We start from the raw sequence: 12,446 nt of genomic DNA, 5'->3' as shown, positions 1-12,446 counted from the left end.
GGTTTTAGAATCAAAATGGATTTAGGAGGTGACAGATTAACTAGTAGAAGGAAAAATCCATTTGCCCTTAATGCAATACCGAATTGCTAGGCTTATTTGTGACAGTTAGGATCAAAAGTCGGTCTAATGCAAAGTGACGTTTTAAACGTCAAAGCGAAAATTTTTAGCCAAATAATTAGAAAATCGGTTATTTTTCTATAAGTTTCTTCCACTGATAGAATTAAGGAAAAATAGGCGACTTCTTAACTATTTGGCAGAAAAATTTTGGTTTGACGTTTAAAACGTCACTTTGACAGATGGAATAGACCCACTTTTGATCCCAACTGTCACATTTATGAAATAGTTATTTGTTCATCGAGCGGAGAAAATATAAATTCCAATTTCGCAAGTTGAAATGATCAACTTCTCTCAGACACACGTTTTTCATGTGTACGAGGTGTTATTAACCGTTTTTCTCCACGAAACGAAAAATTTCTTCGCCGCCATATTATTTTTGAAAACATAAACAAAGTGACAGTTCAAGTAAGAAAAGTTCTATTTTACCCCCACTGGAGAGAAAATTCTTCAATTTTCTCGCTAGAAATGTCATTTGACCAATCGTCAACAAAACGCAATTTTATCATGGCTTATTGAGGTGAGAAAATAAGATTAATCACACCGCACGCATAAAAAATCAATTTGCCTTTGTTGTAACAACTAATTGTCAGGCCACATTGTAGAAGATAAAATCAATTTTCCTATTATACAACACGTTAATTTTGGCCAGTGTAATGGGTGCAAATAGTGTAATGGGTGCAAATAGTGTAGTGGGTGCAAATAGTGTAATGGGTGCAAATAGTGTAATGGGTGCAAATAGTGTAATGGGTGCAAATAGTGTAATGGGTGCAAATAGTGTAATGGGTGCAAATAGTGTAATGGGTGCAAATAGTGTAATGGGTGCAAATAGTGTAATGGGTGCAAATAGTGTAATGGGTGCAAATAGTGTAATGGGTGCAAATAATGTAATGGGTGCAAATAGTGCAATGGGTGCAAATAGTGTAATGGGTGCAAATAGTGTAATGGGTGCAAATAGTGTAATGGGTGCAAATAGTGTAATGGATGCAAATAGGCACTTTGTTCCCACTTCTTGTACCAGAATTTTCAGCAGATACCCCTCGTTTCAAGTTTTTAATCCCGCAAAGAATGTCTTAGTAAATACTGTTATGCAAAATTAAAGTGGTTGGAATGCTGCTGTTACAGCTTTTACTTCGCACACTTATTGAAATGGAACAATTCACAACAACACAAAATTCAGCTCGTATTCAAATCAGCCGATATTTCATATCGAAAGGTGTTGGCAATGCTATACTATACTCATCCACAGCACACAGCTGTTTCAATTTATCTTTTTTTTTTCAGAACAGGTTAGAACATTTCCGCAGGCTATATGGGAAAAGTATTTTCTTTCCGTTAACCGCTTCCACACCAAAAGCTCTACAACCGAAAAAAAAGTTCACTTTCGCACGTAACTCATATATGACGCCCAAATACACGTTTTCCGTATTCATCTCTTTTCAACACAAATAGACAAGAATTTTCTGGAATAATAAATTTCATTCACGGGGCACCATATGCTTCCTTTTTGTTCAAGCTATTTTCAGTTGTCATATAAAATACATTTTCTTGCCGGGCTCAAATGTATCAGATTGTATGAATAAAGTTATAAAACCTTTGCTTTCTCTTTATACCATTTGTATGTTTATGCCGAGGAGGAGGATGATATAACCCATTAAAATTCAGTGTATAGTTCAGTTATGTCTTTTTGGCAATATGCAAATATTTTCAGTGACAAGAAAATTATGAGAAATTTCTTTTTCCGTGCGAATTTTCCAGAGCTGGGAATCGTTACCATTGGAAACAGCAACATTTACATCAGACATCAGTCCTCTAATTTTAGCCGCACATCGTGATAATTATGAAATAATAAAAATTTTATTAGATCGAGGTTCAACGCTACCAATGCCACATGATGTTAGGTGAACTATTAACACACTTTAATTGAGTTAAAGACATTTTGTGTAGTATAGAAGTTAATGCATCTTTCATTTTCATTCTCTTTCCGTCCGCGACAAAGATGTGGTTGCGATGAATGTGTTATATCAAGACTGGTAATCCGATTTTTTTTTCGAACATACGAAACACCACAAAACAAAACTGATTTACGTTTCCATTTTACATACAGGACGACTCGTTGCGACATTCGCGGTCTAGAATAAATGCGTATCGAGCTTTAGCTAGTCCTAGTTTAATTGGTAAGAAATGAAAACTCCGTTTGCCTCTTGACCACCGTCAATTTACGGATTTTTTTTTATTTGTTTAACAGCATTATCATCGAAGGATCCAATATTAACGGCTTTCGAACTATCGTGGGAACTCAGACGCCTCAGCTTTCTAGAACACGAATTTAAGGTAAGATTGAAGTGGAGGGGATTGTGCGAAATTAATAAATTTATTGAAATGATTGAGCGGGTTGAGTTGCACGTTGAATGTAAAAAGGGCGCCATATCAATCAAAATATAACTTAAATTTGTCAATCTACAACTCAAAAACAGAGCTCTGGAAAGCATGCTCTGACGTCAATAAGTGGACGCGACGCAAGTCCACTACTATAACAAAATTTCTATAATTTTAAGGGACTAAAGAGTATGTCTATAGTACCTTTTTGACTTCCCCCTTATCCCCAACTACCGCCAAAGAAAAGTTTAAAAAAATACGTCACAAATGGCAGATGTTGAGGAGAACCATTAACGGATAAAATGTCGTAAAAGAGAAAAACATTCTTAAAGAATAAAGCCCAATCATTAGCCACTTGTAGCGCATTTTATTTTGTAAATTCTTTTTTGTACACTTTTTTTGCGAAGCACTGAATGCGTCACCGAAAGCTACATCAGTTATTTTGTAAGTAAAAACACAAGGACTTGCGTCACCTTTACCCTTAAGGCCCGTCATTGGGAAATGACAGGACAGTTTCCCGAAAATGTATGCAAAAATTTATCACAAAAATTCACCGAAAAAATTCAAAGAAACTCACCTCTTATGCTTTCCATTGTATTCGGGCATAGTCTCTTATGGTCGCCAAGGCATATTTGAACACACACTAAACACTTTTTACTCGATGCAAAAACAAAAAGTTTTTTTTTGTTTTGTCGCGACAAAAACACAGAAAATATTTCGACACAACTGTGACACTCCGCTACTATAAGTACTAGAATTAATGTTTGCTGTGTTCCCTTCGGCGGTAAAATATTTTCATTCAAAAAAGTGTCGGACATTTAAAAACAATCATCAAACGGTTGACAAAGGGTAGCGTATACATTTAATAATGCTCATCGACCATTTTTTAAAGCTTTACGAGAGCTCAGCGGACATTCTTTCAACGATGGGAGAGCATTTATTAAAAATGTAGCCTCTCGTAAGACTGCGCTGAATGTAAATAAATGTTCGTTCCTCTTTAGTAAGCTAAGAAGACTTTGCGAAGTCTAATTATGCCACCTCTTTGAATAAAAATATCGGCTGAGGTCGAATAATTCTCCGCTGAGCTTTAACAAACCTCCGCTGAGCTCTAATAATTCTCCGCTAGGCTTCAGGAAGTGTCCGTTGGGCCTAAGCAAGTTGCAGGAAGGCTTAATGGAGCGAATCGGACACTCAGCGGGGATCTGCCAAAGCTAAGTGGAGTCTTATTAAATCATAGCAACAATTATTAGGTATCCGCTGATGCTTATTGAGTGTTCGCTTAGCTTCATTGCCTTACTACAACGTGCTAAGGTCTGACGGACTCTTACTGAAGCCTAGCGGAGAGTTATTAGAGCTCATTAGAGGTTTGTCAAAGCTCAGCGGAGAATTATTAGAGCTCAGCGGAGGTTTGTTAAAGCTCAGCGGAGAATTATTCGACCTCAGCCGATATTTTTGTTCAAAGAGGTGGCATAATTAGACTCAGCTTACTAAAGAAGTGGGAGAGGCGGAAAGGTTACAATTTTAATAAATGTCTACCATCGTTGAAGTGTCGGACACTTTTTTGAATGAAAATATTTTACCGCCGAAGTGAACACAGCAAACATTCATTCTAGTCCTTATAATAGCGGAGTGTCACAGTTGTGTCGAAATATTTTCTGTGTTTTTGTCGCGACAAAACAAAAAACAAAATTTTGTATTTGCATCGAGTAAAAAGGGTTTTAGTGTTCAAATATGCCTTGGCGACCTAAAGAGACTATGCCCAAATACAATGGAAAGCATAAGAGGTGAGTTTCTTTGAATCTTTTCGGTGAATTTTTGTGACAAAATTTTCCATACATTTTCGGGAAACTGTCCTGTCATTTCCCAATTTTTGACTGATTTGTAATTTACCTGAAATTTGAAGATAACTCAGGATATAGCATCAGCCCGGCAAGTTGAAGGTTGTGAGTTCGTGTCTGACCCGTGCACATCAAAAATGTGTATTTCAAATCCAATTCGATTCTAGTATTTCTAAGCTGAAAAATAAATCAGGATACTTCAGGAATACCTGAAAACTGACCTGATTTACCTGAATTTCTTTTAATTTCTTTATGTTGTCTTAATGTGGTCCTCTTTTTCTACTTTGAATAGAACGAATATCAAGAACTACGGCGTCAGTGTCAGGATTTTGCAACAGCCCTTCTGGACCATACAAGAACGTCAAACGAACTGGAAGTGATGCTAAATCATGATCCAACCGGTCCAATGTACGAACACGGTGAACGAATGCATTTAAACCGTTTGAAATTAGCTATCAAACTGCGACAGAAGAAGGTAAAATGCTTGCAGCCATTTTTCTTGTAAAAATGTTTTTTTATGGTAAACACATGCCACACCATTCAATGTTAGTTCGTAGCTCATCCTAATGTACAACAATTATTGGCGAGTATATGGTACGAAGGTTTGCCCGGATTTCGGCGGAAAAACATGGCATTACAGGCGTTAGAAATTGTTCGCATCGGTAGGATTATTATCGTTCCGACGTGGTTTGCATAAAATATTGCCTTGTTAAAAAAAGGCATATGAAAAACACGCCAATTTTTCTCTCCATGTTTCCAATTTATTTTTTATTTTTTTCTATTTTGATATATTTGCAGGTATGCTATTCCCGCTGTTCTCTATAACCTACATTCTAGCACCCCAATCGCGATTTGGTCAGACGATGCGAAAACCGTTTATAAAATTTATTTGTCATAGCGCCTCGTATTTTACATTCCTTTGTAAGTTATTTATGATTTTAATGTATTACATTAAATGTGAGAGGATGCGTGACGAAGAGGATGATGTGTAATATGTTGCAGGGCATATTATTCGGAATTTCTAAAGAAATTCTAAACATTCTGAAGTATCCCCAAAAAATGTAAATTTTAAAAGTTCTAAAAACTTCCTAAATTTCTCAAGAATTTCCCAAAAAATCTTAAGAATTCTAAAAATTCCTTTAAAACTTTAAAAAATTCCAAATACAGTCAGTGGCATTGAAATTTCAGCATGAATCAGCTTCAGCTGTTTTTCAGCTGATCCACACATACAATCAAAACTATTTATACGGTTGAAGCCGCTACACGTACGCGCATGGTGGTAGTAAAACCGTATAAAGACGCATAAACAGATTTTATTGTTTGTGTGGATGAGCTGAGAAACAGCTGAAGCAGATTCATGCTGAAATTTCACTGCCTCTGACTGTAATCCTAAAAAAAATTCTAAAAAAATTCTAAAACGAGCCATCAGAACAGTCGGAGCGTTTGCTGCGACTGAGCCCCGTACAAACCCGTATATCTATTGCGTACGTGACCCTAGTGCGTCTGTCACCCTACTTTGACCGTAAACCTATTGCGCCGGTTAATGTAGTTAAAGTAAAATTATTATGTAATCTGTACATCTTACAAATTGCGCATAGCGCAATTACGAAGCCCCGTACGACGTTCCTTTCAAATGAAACAAAAATTTCAAATCGCCCTAAAAATTTTATTTTTTTGAAGGGCCTAGTATCGGCCTCAGTCCAAGGACCCAAATTTAATTTTTTTTCAACAACATTCTATTCGGCCTTTGATTACCTTCCAAATGAAATAAAAATTACGAAAAACGAATGAAATTTGCTCGAGTTATATGTAAAATACGCATAGGGCCCTAGTAGTGGCCTTAGTCCAAGGACCCAAATTTAATTTTTTTTCAACAACATTCTATTCGGCCTTTGGATTACCTTCCAAATGAAACAAAAATTACGAAAAACGGATGAAATTTACTCGAGTTGTATGTAAAATACACATAGGGCCCTAGTAGTGGCCTTAGTCCAAGGACCCAAATTTAACTTTTTTTCAACAACATTCTATTCGGCCTTTGATTACCTTCCAAATCAAACAAAAATTACGAAAAACGGATGAAATTTACTCGAGTTCAATGTAAAATACACATAGGGCCCTAGTAGCGGCCTTAGTCCAAGGACCCAAATTTAATTTTTTTTTCAACAACATTCTATTCGGCCTTTGATTACCTTCCAAATGAAACAAAGATTACGAAAAACGAATGAAATTTGCTCGAGTTATATGTAAAATACACATAGGGCCCTAGTAGTGGCCTCAGTCCAAGGACCCAAATTTAATTTTTTTCAACAACATTCTATTCGGCCTTCGATTACCTTCCAAATCAAACAAAAATTACGAAAAACGAATGAAATTTACTTGAGTTCTATGTAAAATACACATAGGGCCCTAGTAGTGGCCTTAGTCCAAGGACCCAAATTTAATTTTTTTTCAACAACATTCTATTCGGCCTTTGATTACCTTCCAAATGAAACAAAAATTACGAAAAACGGATGAAATTTGCTCGAGTTATATGTAAAATACGCATAGGGCCCTAGTAGTGGCCTTAGGCCAAGGACCCAAATTTAATTTTTTTCAACAACATTCTATTCGGCCTTCGATTACCTTCCAAATGACACAAAAATTACGAAAAACGGATGAAATTTACTCGAGTTGTATGTAAAATACACATAGGGCCCTAGTAGCTTTTCACTTCTAAGGCCCTAACTCACGGTCCACTCACCCGATTTTAAAAAACTTTTTTTTTCCTGGATTGGTATTGACAATACCTATCATTTGCCGTGTCATTTACATTTCCATCGTTTATTTTGCCATAAATATCACCAAAAGACCTTAAATCACTTAGGTGGCCCTAACTCACGAAGGGCCGACCCGAATATGCCCATCTTCGAACTTAGCCTCACTATTTCGACTATCTTTCAGGGAAAAAAAATTTTTTTAATCGGATTTGATTTACTCAAGATATCGACGTGACAGACAGACGGACAGAAGGACAGACGAACAGACGGACAGACGGACAGACAAAATTGTTATTGCGGATTCGTCATCTATGAACATAGGCAAACACTTTGCCCTTACCGTCTGCTTCGATATATAAAGACTTCGTACGGGGCTAAAAATTAATAAAAATTCCTAAAAACTCCTAAAAACTCTAAAGAATTACTAATCATTCTAAAAAATCCCTACGAATTCTCAAAAATTCCAAATAATAAGCGCTGGCATGTTATGCATGTCTACGAGTGTATGAGTACAACTTTCGATTCATATTGGCAAAAGGGATGAAAATTGATCTATTCAAATTGGATATGAATATTTTACATTTTGGTGGGAAGCAATACACACACACATTCCTTTGAACAATATAAAGCCTACATTGACATGGGTTTTCAGAAAGGAACGAAGAGAAAAAAAAATCGTTTTCACCAAATATCCGCCAAATTGTGTAATTTTTCGGCAGTTTGGTGAAACAATAAATCATTTTTTGATGTTCGATTCCAATAGGAATGTGGTGGAAATTATCAATTTTGTGATGCCGAATGGGGTGGGGAAGTATAAGCCAAAACATTTATCGAAAAGACATAGAAATAGCAACAACAAAATTGTCATCAATTTACGACAATCTTTTATAATAAAACTGAATTGGATATAATCAACCAACAGCGTGCACCTCATGTATCGTTAGATGCCAGCATCCGTTTTTCGTAGTCTTTCCTCAATTGAAATACGACAATTTTTCTGGCTTTCCATGAAATAAAAACCATTCGAAACTCATTTGGCTATTCACCAGTTTGGCTCTCGTGAATACTAAAAAGAAACTTTCATTTTATTCTTGAAAATGTCACTTTTTCAAACGTAACGTCCGAAACATTTTACCAATTTTGTTCATCCTCAATTTGGCATGAGTATCGAAAGAAGTTCCTTTTTTGTCCTTTGTGATATTTGAATTGTTCCAAAACAACAATCTTTGCACTTCAACAATGATAGTATATTACGTTGGATGCTGGGAAAGTAATTCATTACATGAGTGTGCTCATTGAGCAACAAGCTTCGATTAGTCTTTTCGTCAACTAAAGAGTATGACAACTTCACTTTTCGAAAAGACAGTTTTACCGAAGCTGTTGCTCAAAGACTGTGCGAGTATCAAAAAGTCGTTTCCGAATTGATGAATTACCCAGCAGCACACATGTTTTCTGGCCTATTGTCTGCCCATAAGAAAGTTGTTTATCACAAAGGAATTCACTAAAAATGAACCAAAATTTTCTAGAGGACGCAAACGGCTGTGTAATGGTCAATTGTGTAACTAGATTGTCAATTATTTTTAGGCACAAGTGCGTAAAAGTGACTTTTGTGAAAACAATGATTTCACTGCTGGAAATAAAATCTAGTTCCCAACTTGTGCCTTAATTGAAATTTTGCCTATTTTTTGCTCAACATAAATGCTTTTATTAGGAAAATCTCTATTATCTAACTAGTGCTGGAAAGGCATCAATCTTGACATCGAAATGACATTTCAAAATCAAAGAATAATGCAAATTTCGAGCCAGAATTCATGAAATGAACCTTTATTAGAATGCCTCCTATGCTTGTTGTTTTAAAAACATATGAACGCGCTATGTTCGCCAAAGCGGTTAATCGGTACCAGCAACCCACAAATTAATAAGGGATTCTGATGTCCTTTAGAGGGATTCTTTTGAAAAACAGCCTACCGAAATCGAACGCATTTTCCAGTGGACTTTTTTATATGTACCTAGAAAGGTATTCGACCCTAGAAGCCAAAACCACTTTCAAAAAAATTCTTCGAAGTTTGTGTGGCTGGTGAAAGGTGATCAAAAGACGAAAACTTGCACTTTTCTTACAAACATTTCTCCAGTTACGCGAGCCGTACAGGGTCGTGTAGGGTATCATTAGAAAGGTAATCACACCTACTATTGAGCCGAATAGGGACTTATTGGGTTTAAAATTCATCGACACTGAAATATGTGCAGTTAAAGTTTTCAACCTAAGACTTACAGAAATTTCTCGAGGTACACAAAACGTACATGGTCGTGTAGGGTGTCATTTGACAGGTAATTTGATGTGCTTTTGGGCCAAATAGTGTCTTATGTGGTTTTAAATACATCTACGATGAAATAGAAGTTGAAATGTCAAGGTCTACATATTTCATCATAGATGCATCCAAACTGCATAAGATCCTATTTGGCCCAAAAGCACATAAAATTACCTTTCAAATGATACCCCACACGACCATGTACGTTTTGTGTACCTCGAGAAATTTCAGTAAGAACAGTGTAAGTCTTCGGTTGAAACTTCAACTGCACATATTTCAGTGTCGATGAATTTTTAACCCAATAAGTCCCTATTTGGTTCAATAGTACATGTGATTAGCTTTCTAATGACACCCCACACGATCCTGTACAGCTCGCGTAACTGGAGAAATTTTTGTAAGAAAAGTGTAAGTTTTCGGTTTTTGATCACCTTTCACCAGCCACACAAACTTCGAAGAATTTTTTTGAAAGTGGTTTTGGCTTCTAGGGTCCAGGCATGAGCGCCGCCGAAAATAAGCCGCCGATCAAGCCGCCGCCGGCCATTTTTGAGCAAGCCGCGCCGCAGCCGAGCCGGTGCGGTGCCAAAAACACGGCTCAAGCCGGCTTGAAACGGCTGGAAAATGAAATAAAGATTTCGAAAGGTGAATGGGTGAAATAATTTTGAAAACCGAGATTCCTGTTGATCCTAAGCAGCTCAAGCACATTTTGAATTTTTTTTTTCAAAATTAAGAAAATTTTAAAAATTTTCTTGAATTTTCATGAATTTTCCAGAATGGTATATTACGTCCTCGCTTCTAAGTTTGTTGTTTTGGCAAGTATGACCTTTGCGGAACGAGCCGAAGGCGCACAATCAGTTAATTCACAAATTTGAGAAAACTTTATCGATCTTTGCGAATTTTCTCGATTTTTTTTTCTTTTCAATTTTTACTTGATTTTCGTGAGCTTTCGATTTCTTCTCGAAAACCATTTTCTTAATGAGTTAAATGAGTGTACCGGAGCATGATTTTCCATTTAGTTCAAGTTTTGAGGCAATAAAACTTGACGTGTTAGTGAACCTTAGACTTAGAGACTTGCTTGTAACAAGACCAGTTCCACTTGTACTTTGAACAACCTAATCTACCTACATTTTTGCTTTCCGTACAATTTCATTTTCATGCTTACTAGTTCATTTTCCATGAATTTATCGAAACGTTTTTATTTTGAAAAATAGTTAAAAGGAACCTCCAGCCGAGCCGTTTTAAGCCGGCTCAAGCCGACTTTTTCGCCGCCGCCGAGAAATTTTTTTCGTCTAGCCGCCGCCGAGGTTTTTTGCCTGCTAGGGTCGAATACCTTTCTAGGCACATATAAAAAAGTCCACTGGAAAATGCGTCCGATTTCGGTAGGCTGTTTTTCAAAAGAATCCCTCTTATCCTTTTTTGTGTGTCTGATGAAAGTTAATTAAAATTCCTTTTTGAATGTGAAACACAAATTTCACTCGGCTGGATTATCAAAAAAGTAGCCTCAAGCTTGCGACTTTCAAGCTGTGCTACGTTTATACGCAGAATGGTCATGCTATTTGTTGAAGACATGAAGACTGTCCCAATCAAATACAGTTCGCGTTTATACCAATTCTCCGTAGACTTTGCACCTAATCCAATATTTCCACCACAATGTACAACATTCAAAATTTGTCTTCACCATAATACTCTCGCTATAATTCTGCCTCGTAAATACGATTACATAATTATAGCATTACCACATTGTCTCTAATACTCAACTCACTCTGAGACAAAAACCGATTAAGATTTTCCCAAAATGTTCGTCTAACGAAACATTATCCACTTTTGCAGTTCTATTAATGTTAGCATCGCAACGAATCGAGTCGGTAGTTAGCGGCTGGTTTTCCGGTGCTACTCAGGTAGTCCAATTAGAAGCACCAACAAAACGGGGCGCAACACCAACGGCAGTGGAATGGCTGATATTGGCTTGGGTTAGTGGTAAGTTAATTATTGTTTCTGGGTTTTCTAAATTTATATGTTTTCATGCCACATACAGCCCGTGTTCACCCACAGAATCTATTTCATTTGAACAATTTATATTATAGAGCTGTGTGTATCGTACATGTGTCATGTCATTTAGTCATTTAGTTGATATATCCCGGTACTCATCTGTGTTCTTTATTTAGGGCTGATTTGGAGTGAAGTGAAACAGCTATGGGACATTGGACTACATGAATACGTTAACGACATGTGGAATGTTATAGATTTCGTAACAAATTCATTGTATGTTGCAACAGTAGCGCTGCGAGTTGTCTCATACTTTCAAGTAATTTCTTCTTCTTTTTTAAAGAAATCATTTTACATTTTATTGAGTCGTTCATTGCTTGTTCAAACAAACAAAAAATATTTAAAGGTTGTTCAAGGACAAGACGAGGCAGTGATTAAGCATGCGGCGGATTTGCCGCGTGAAAAATGGGACACATGGGATCCAATGTTGATATCGGAGGGCTTGTTCAGTGCTGCAAACATATTCAGTTCGTTGAAGTTGGTTTACATTTTTTCGGTTAATCCACATTTGGGACCACTGCAGGTAAGTCGAACCAAATTTGTAGCGCACATACAGATGAACGAATAAAAACGAATAAAAATGCATTCGTTTTTCTCATACGTCCCGTCCCCGAACGGTAAATCAAGGAACGTGAAACGAGCTAAAAGTTGGATAAAACTTTTCAATGTTTACATCGAATTTGGTTTGTGTTATCAACTTCATCAATATTTCACCGACTGTCCGTTCAATTTTAACTCGTCTGAATAAAGACAAATTGTTGCGCTTTATAAAAGCTTTAAGCTCAATGAATTTCTTAAGAGAACTACACCATCGTTTCGCAGACCATGAAACTTTAAATAGTTCGAACACTGAGATTGTTAGAAGATGCTGTGGCATATTCTTGTAAGACGTTTACGTTTACTTTAACTACTTTAACTAAGTGATTAGAAGTCCGATGTTTAATTAAATATCAGCCTGAATGCAAGCATGAAATGAAAATGGAAAACAAATATTTGTCTAAGTC

At 36.6% G+C, this 12,446-nt stretch overlaps 1 protein-coding gene across 14 annotated transcripts in view; it reads left to right on the top strand.

Moving 5' to 3' along the window:
• Positions 1-12,446, top strand: part of LOC119082579 (transient receptor potential-gamma protein) — a 52,002-nt gene that overhangs the window by 25,125 nt on the left and 14,431 nt on the right. For all 14 annotated transcript variants that reach the window (XR_005088667.1, XM_037192107.1, XM_037192108.1 and 11 more), the window contains 10 exons: positions 1,873-2,015; positions 2,114-2,147; positions 2,222-2,291; positions 2,363-2,448; positions 4,624-4,806; positions 4,882-4,993; positions 5,130-5,252; positions 11,227-11,373; positions 11,562-11,701; positions 11,789-11,965. Coding sequence is in view for 13 of the 14 variants with exons in the window: in XM_037192107.1 (XP_037048002.1) it covers positions 1,873-2,015; positions 2,114-2,147; positions 2,222-2,291; positions 2,363-2,448; positions 4,624-4,806; positions 4,882-4,993; positions 5,130-5,252; positions 11,227-11,373; positions 11,562-11,701; positions 11,789-11,965 (1,215 nt within the window). In the remaining variant the exon portion in view is untranslated. The remainder of the gene's footprint in view (positions 1-1,872; positions 2,016-2,113; positions 2,148-2,221; positions 2,292-2,362; positions 2,449-4,623; positions 4,807-4,881; positions 4,994-5,129; positions 5,253-11,226; positions 11,374-11,561; positions 11,702-11,788; positions 11,966-12,446) is intronic.

Source organism: Bradysia coprophila, unplaced genomic scaffold, assembly GCF_014529535.1.
Source record: "Bradysia coprophila strain Holo2 unplaced genomic scaffold, BU_Bcop_v1 contig_476, whole genome shotgun sequence".
NCBI classification, from domain to species: domain Eukaryota; kingdom Metazoa; phylum Arthropoda; class Insecta; order Diptera; family Sciaridae; genus Bradysia; species Bradysia coprophila.
The sequence above is the reverse complement of the archived record's forward strand: the minus strand, read 5'-3'. Positions and strand labels throughout refer to the sequence as shown.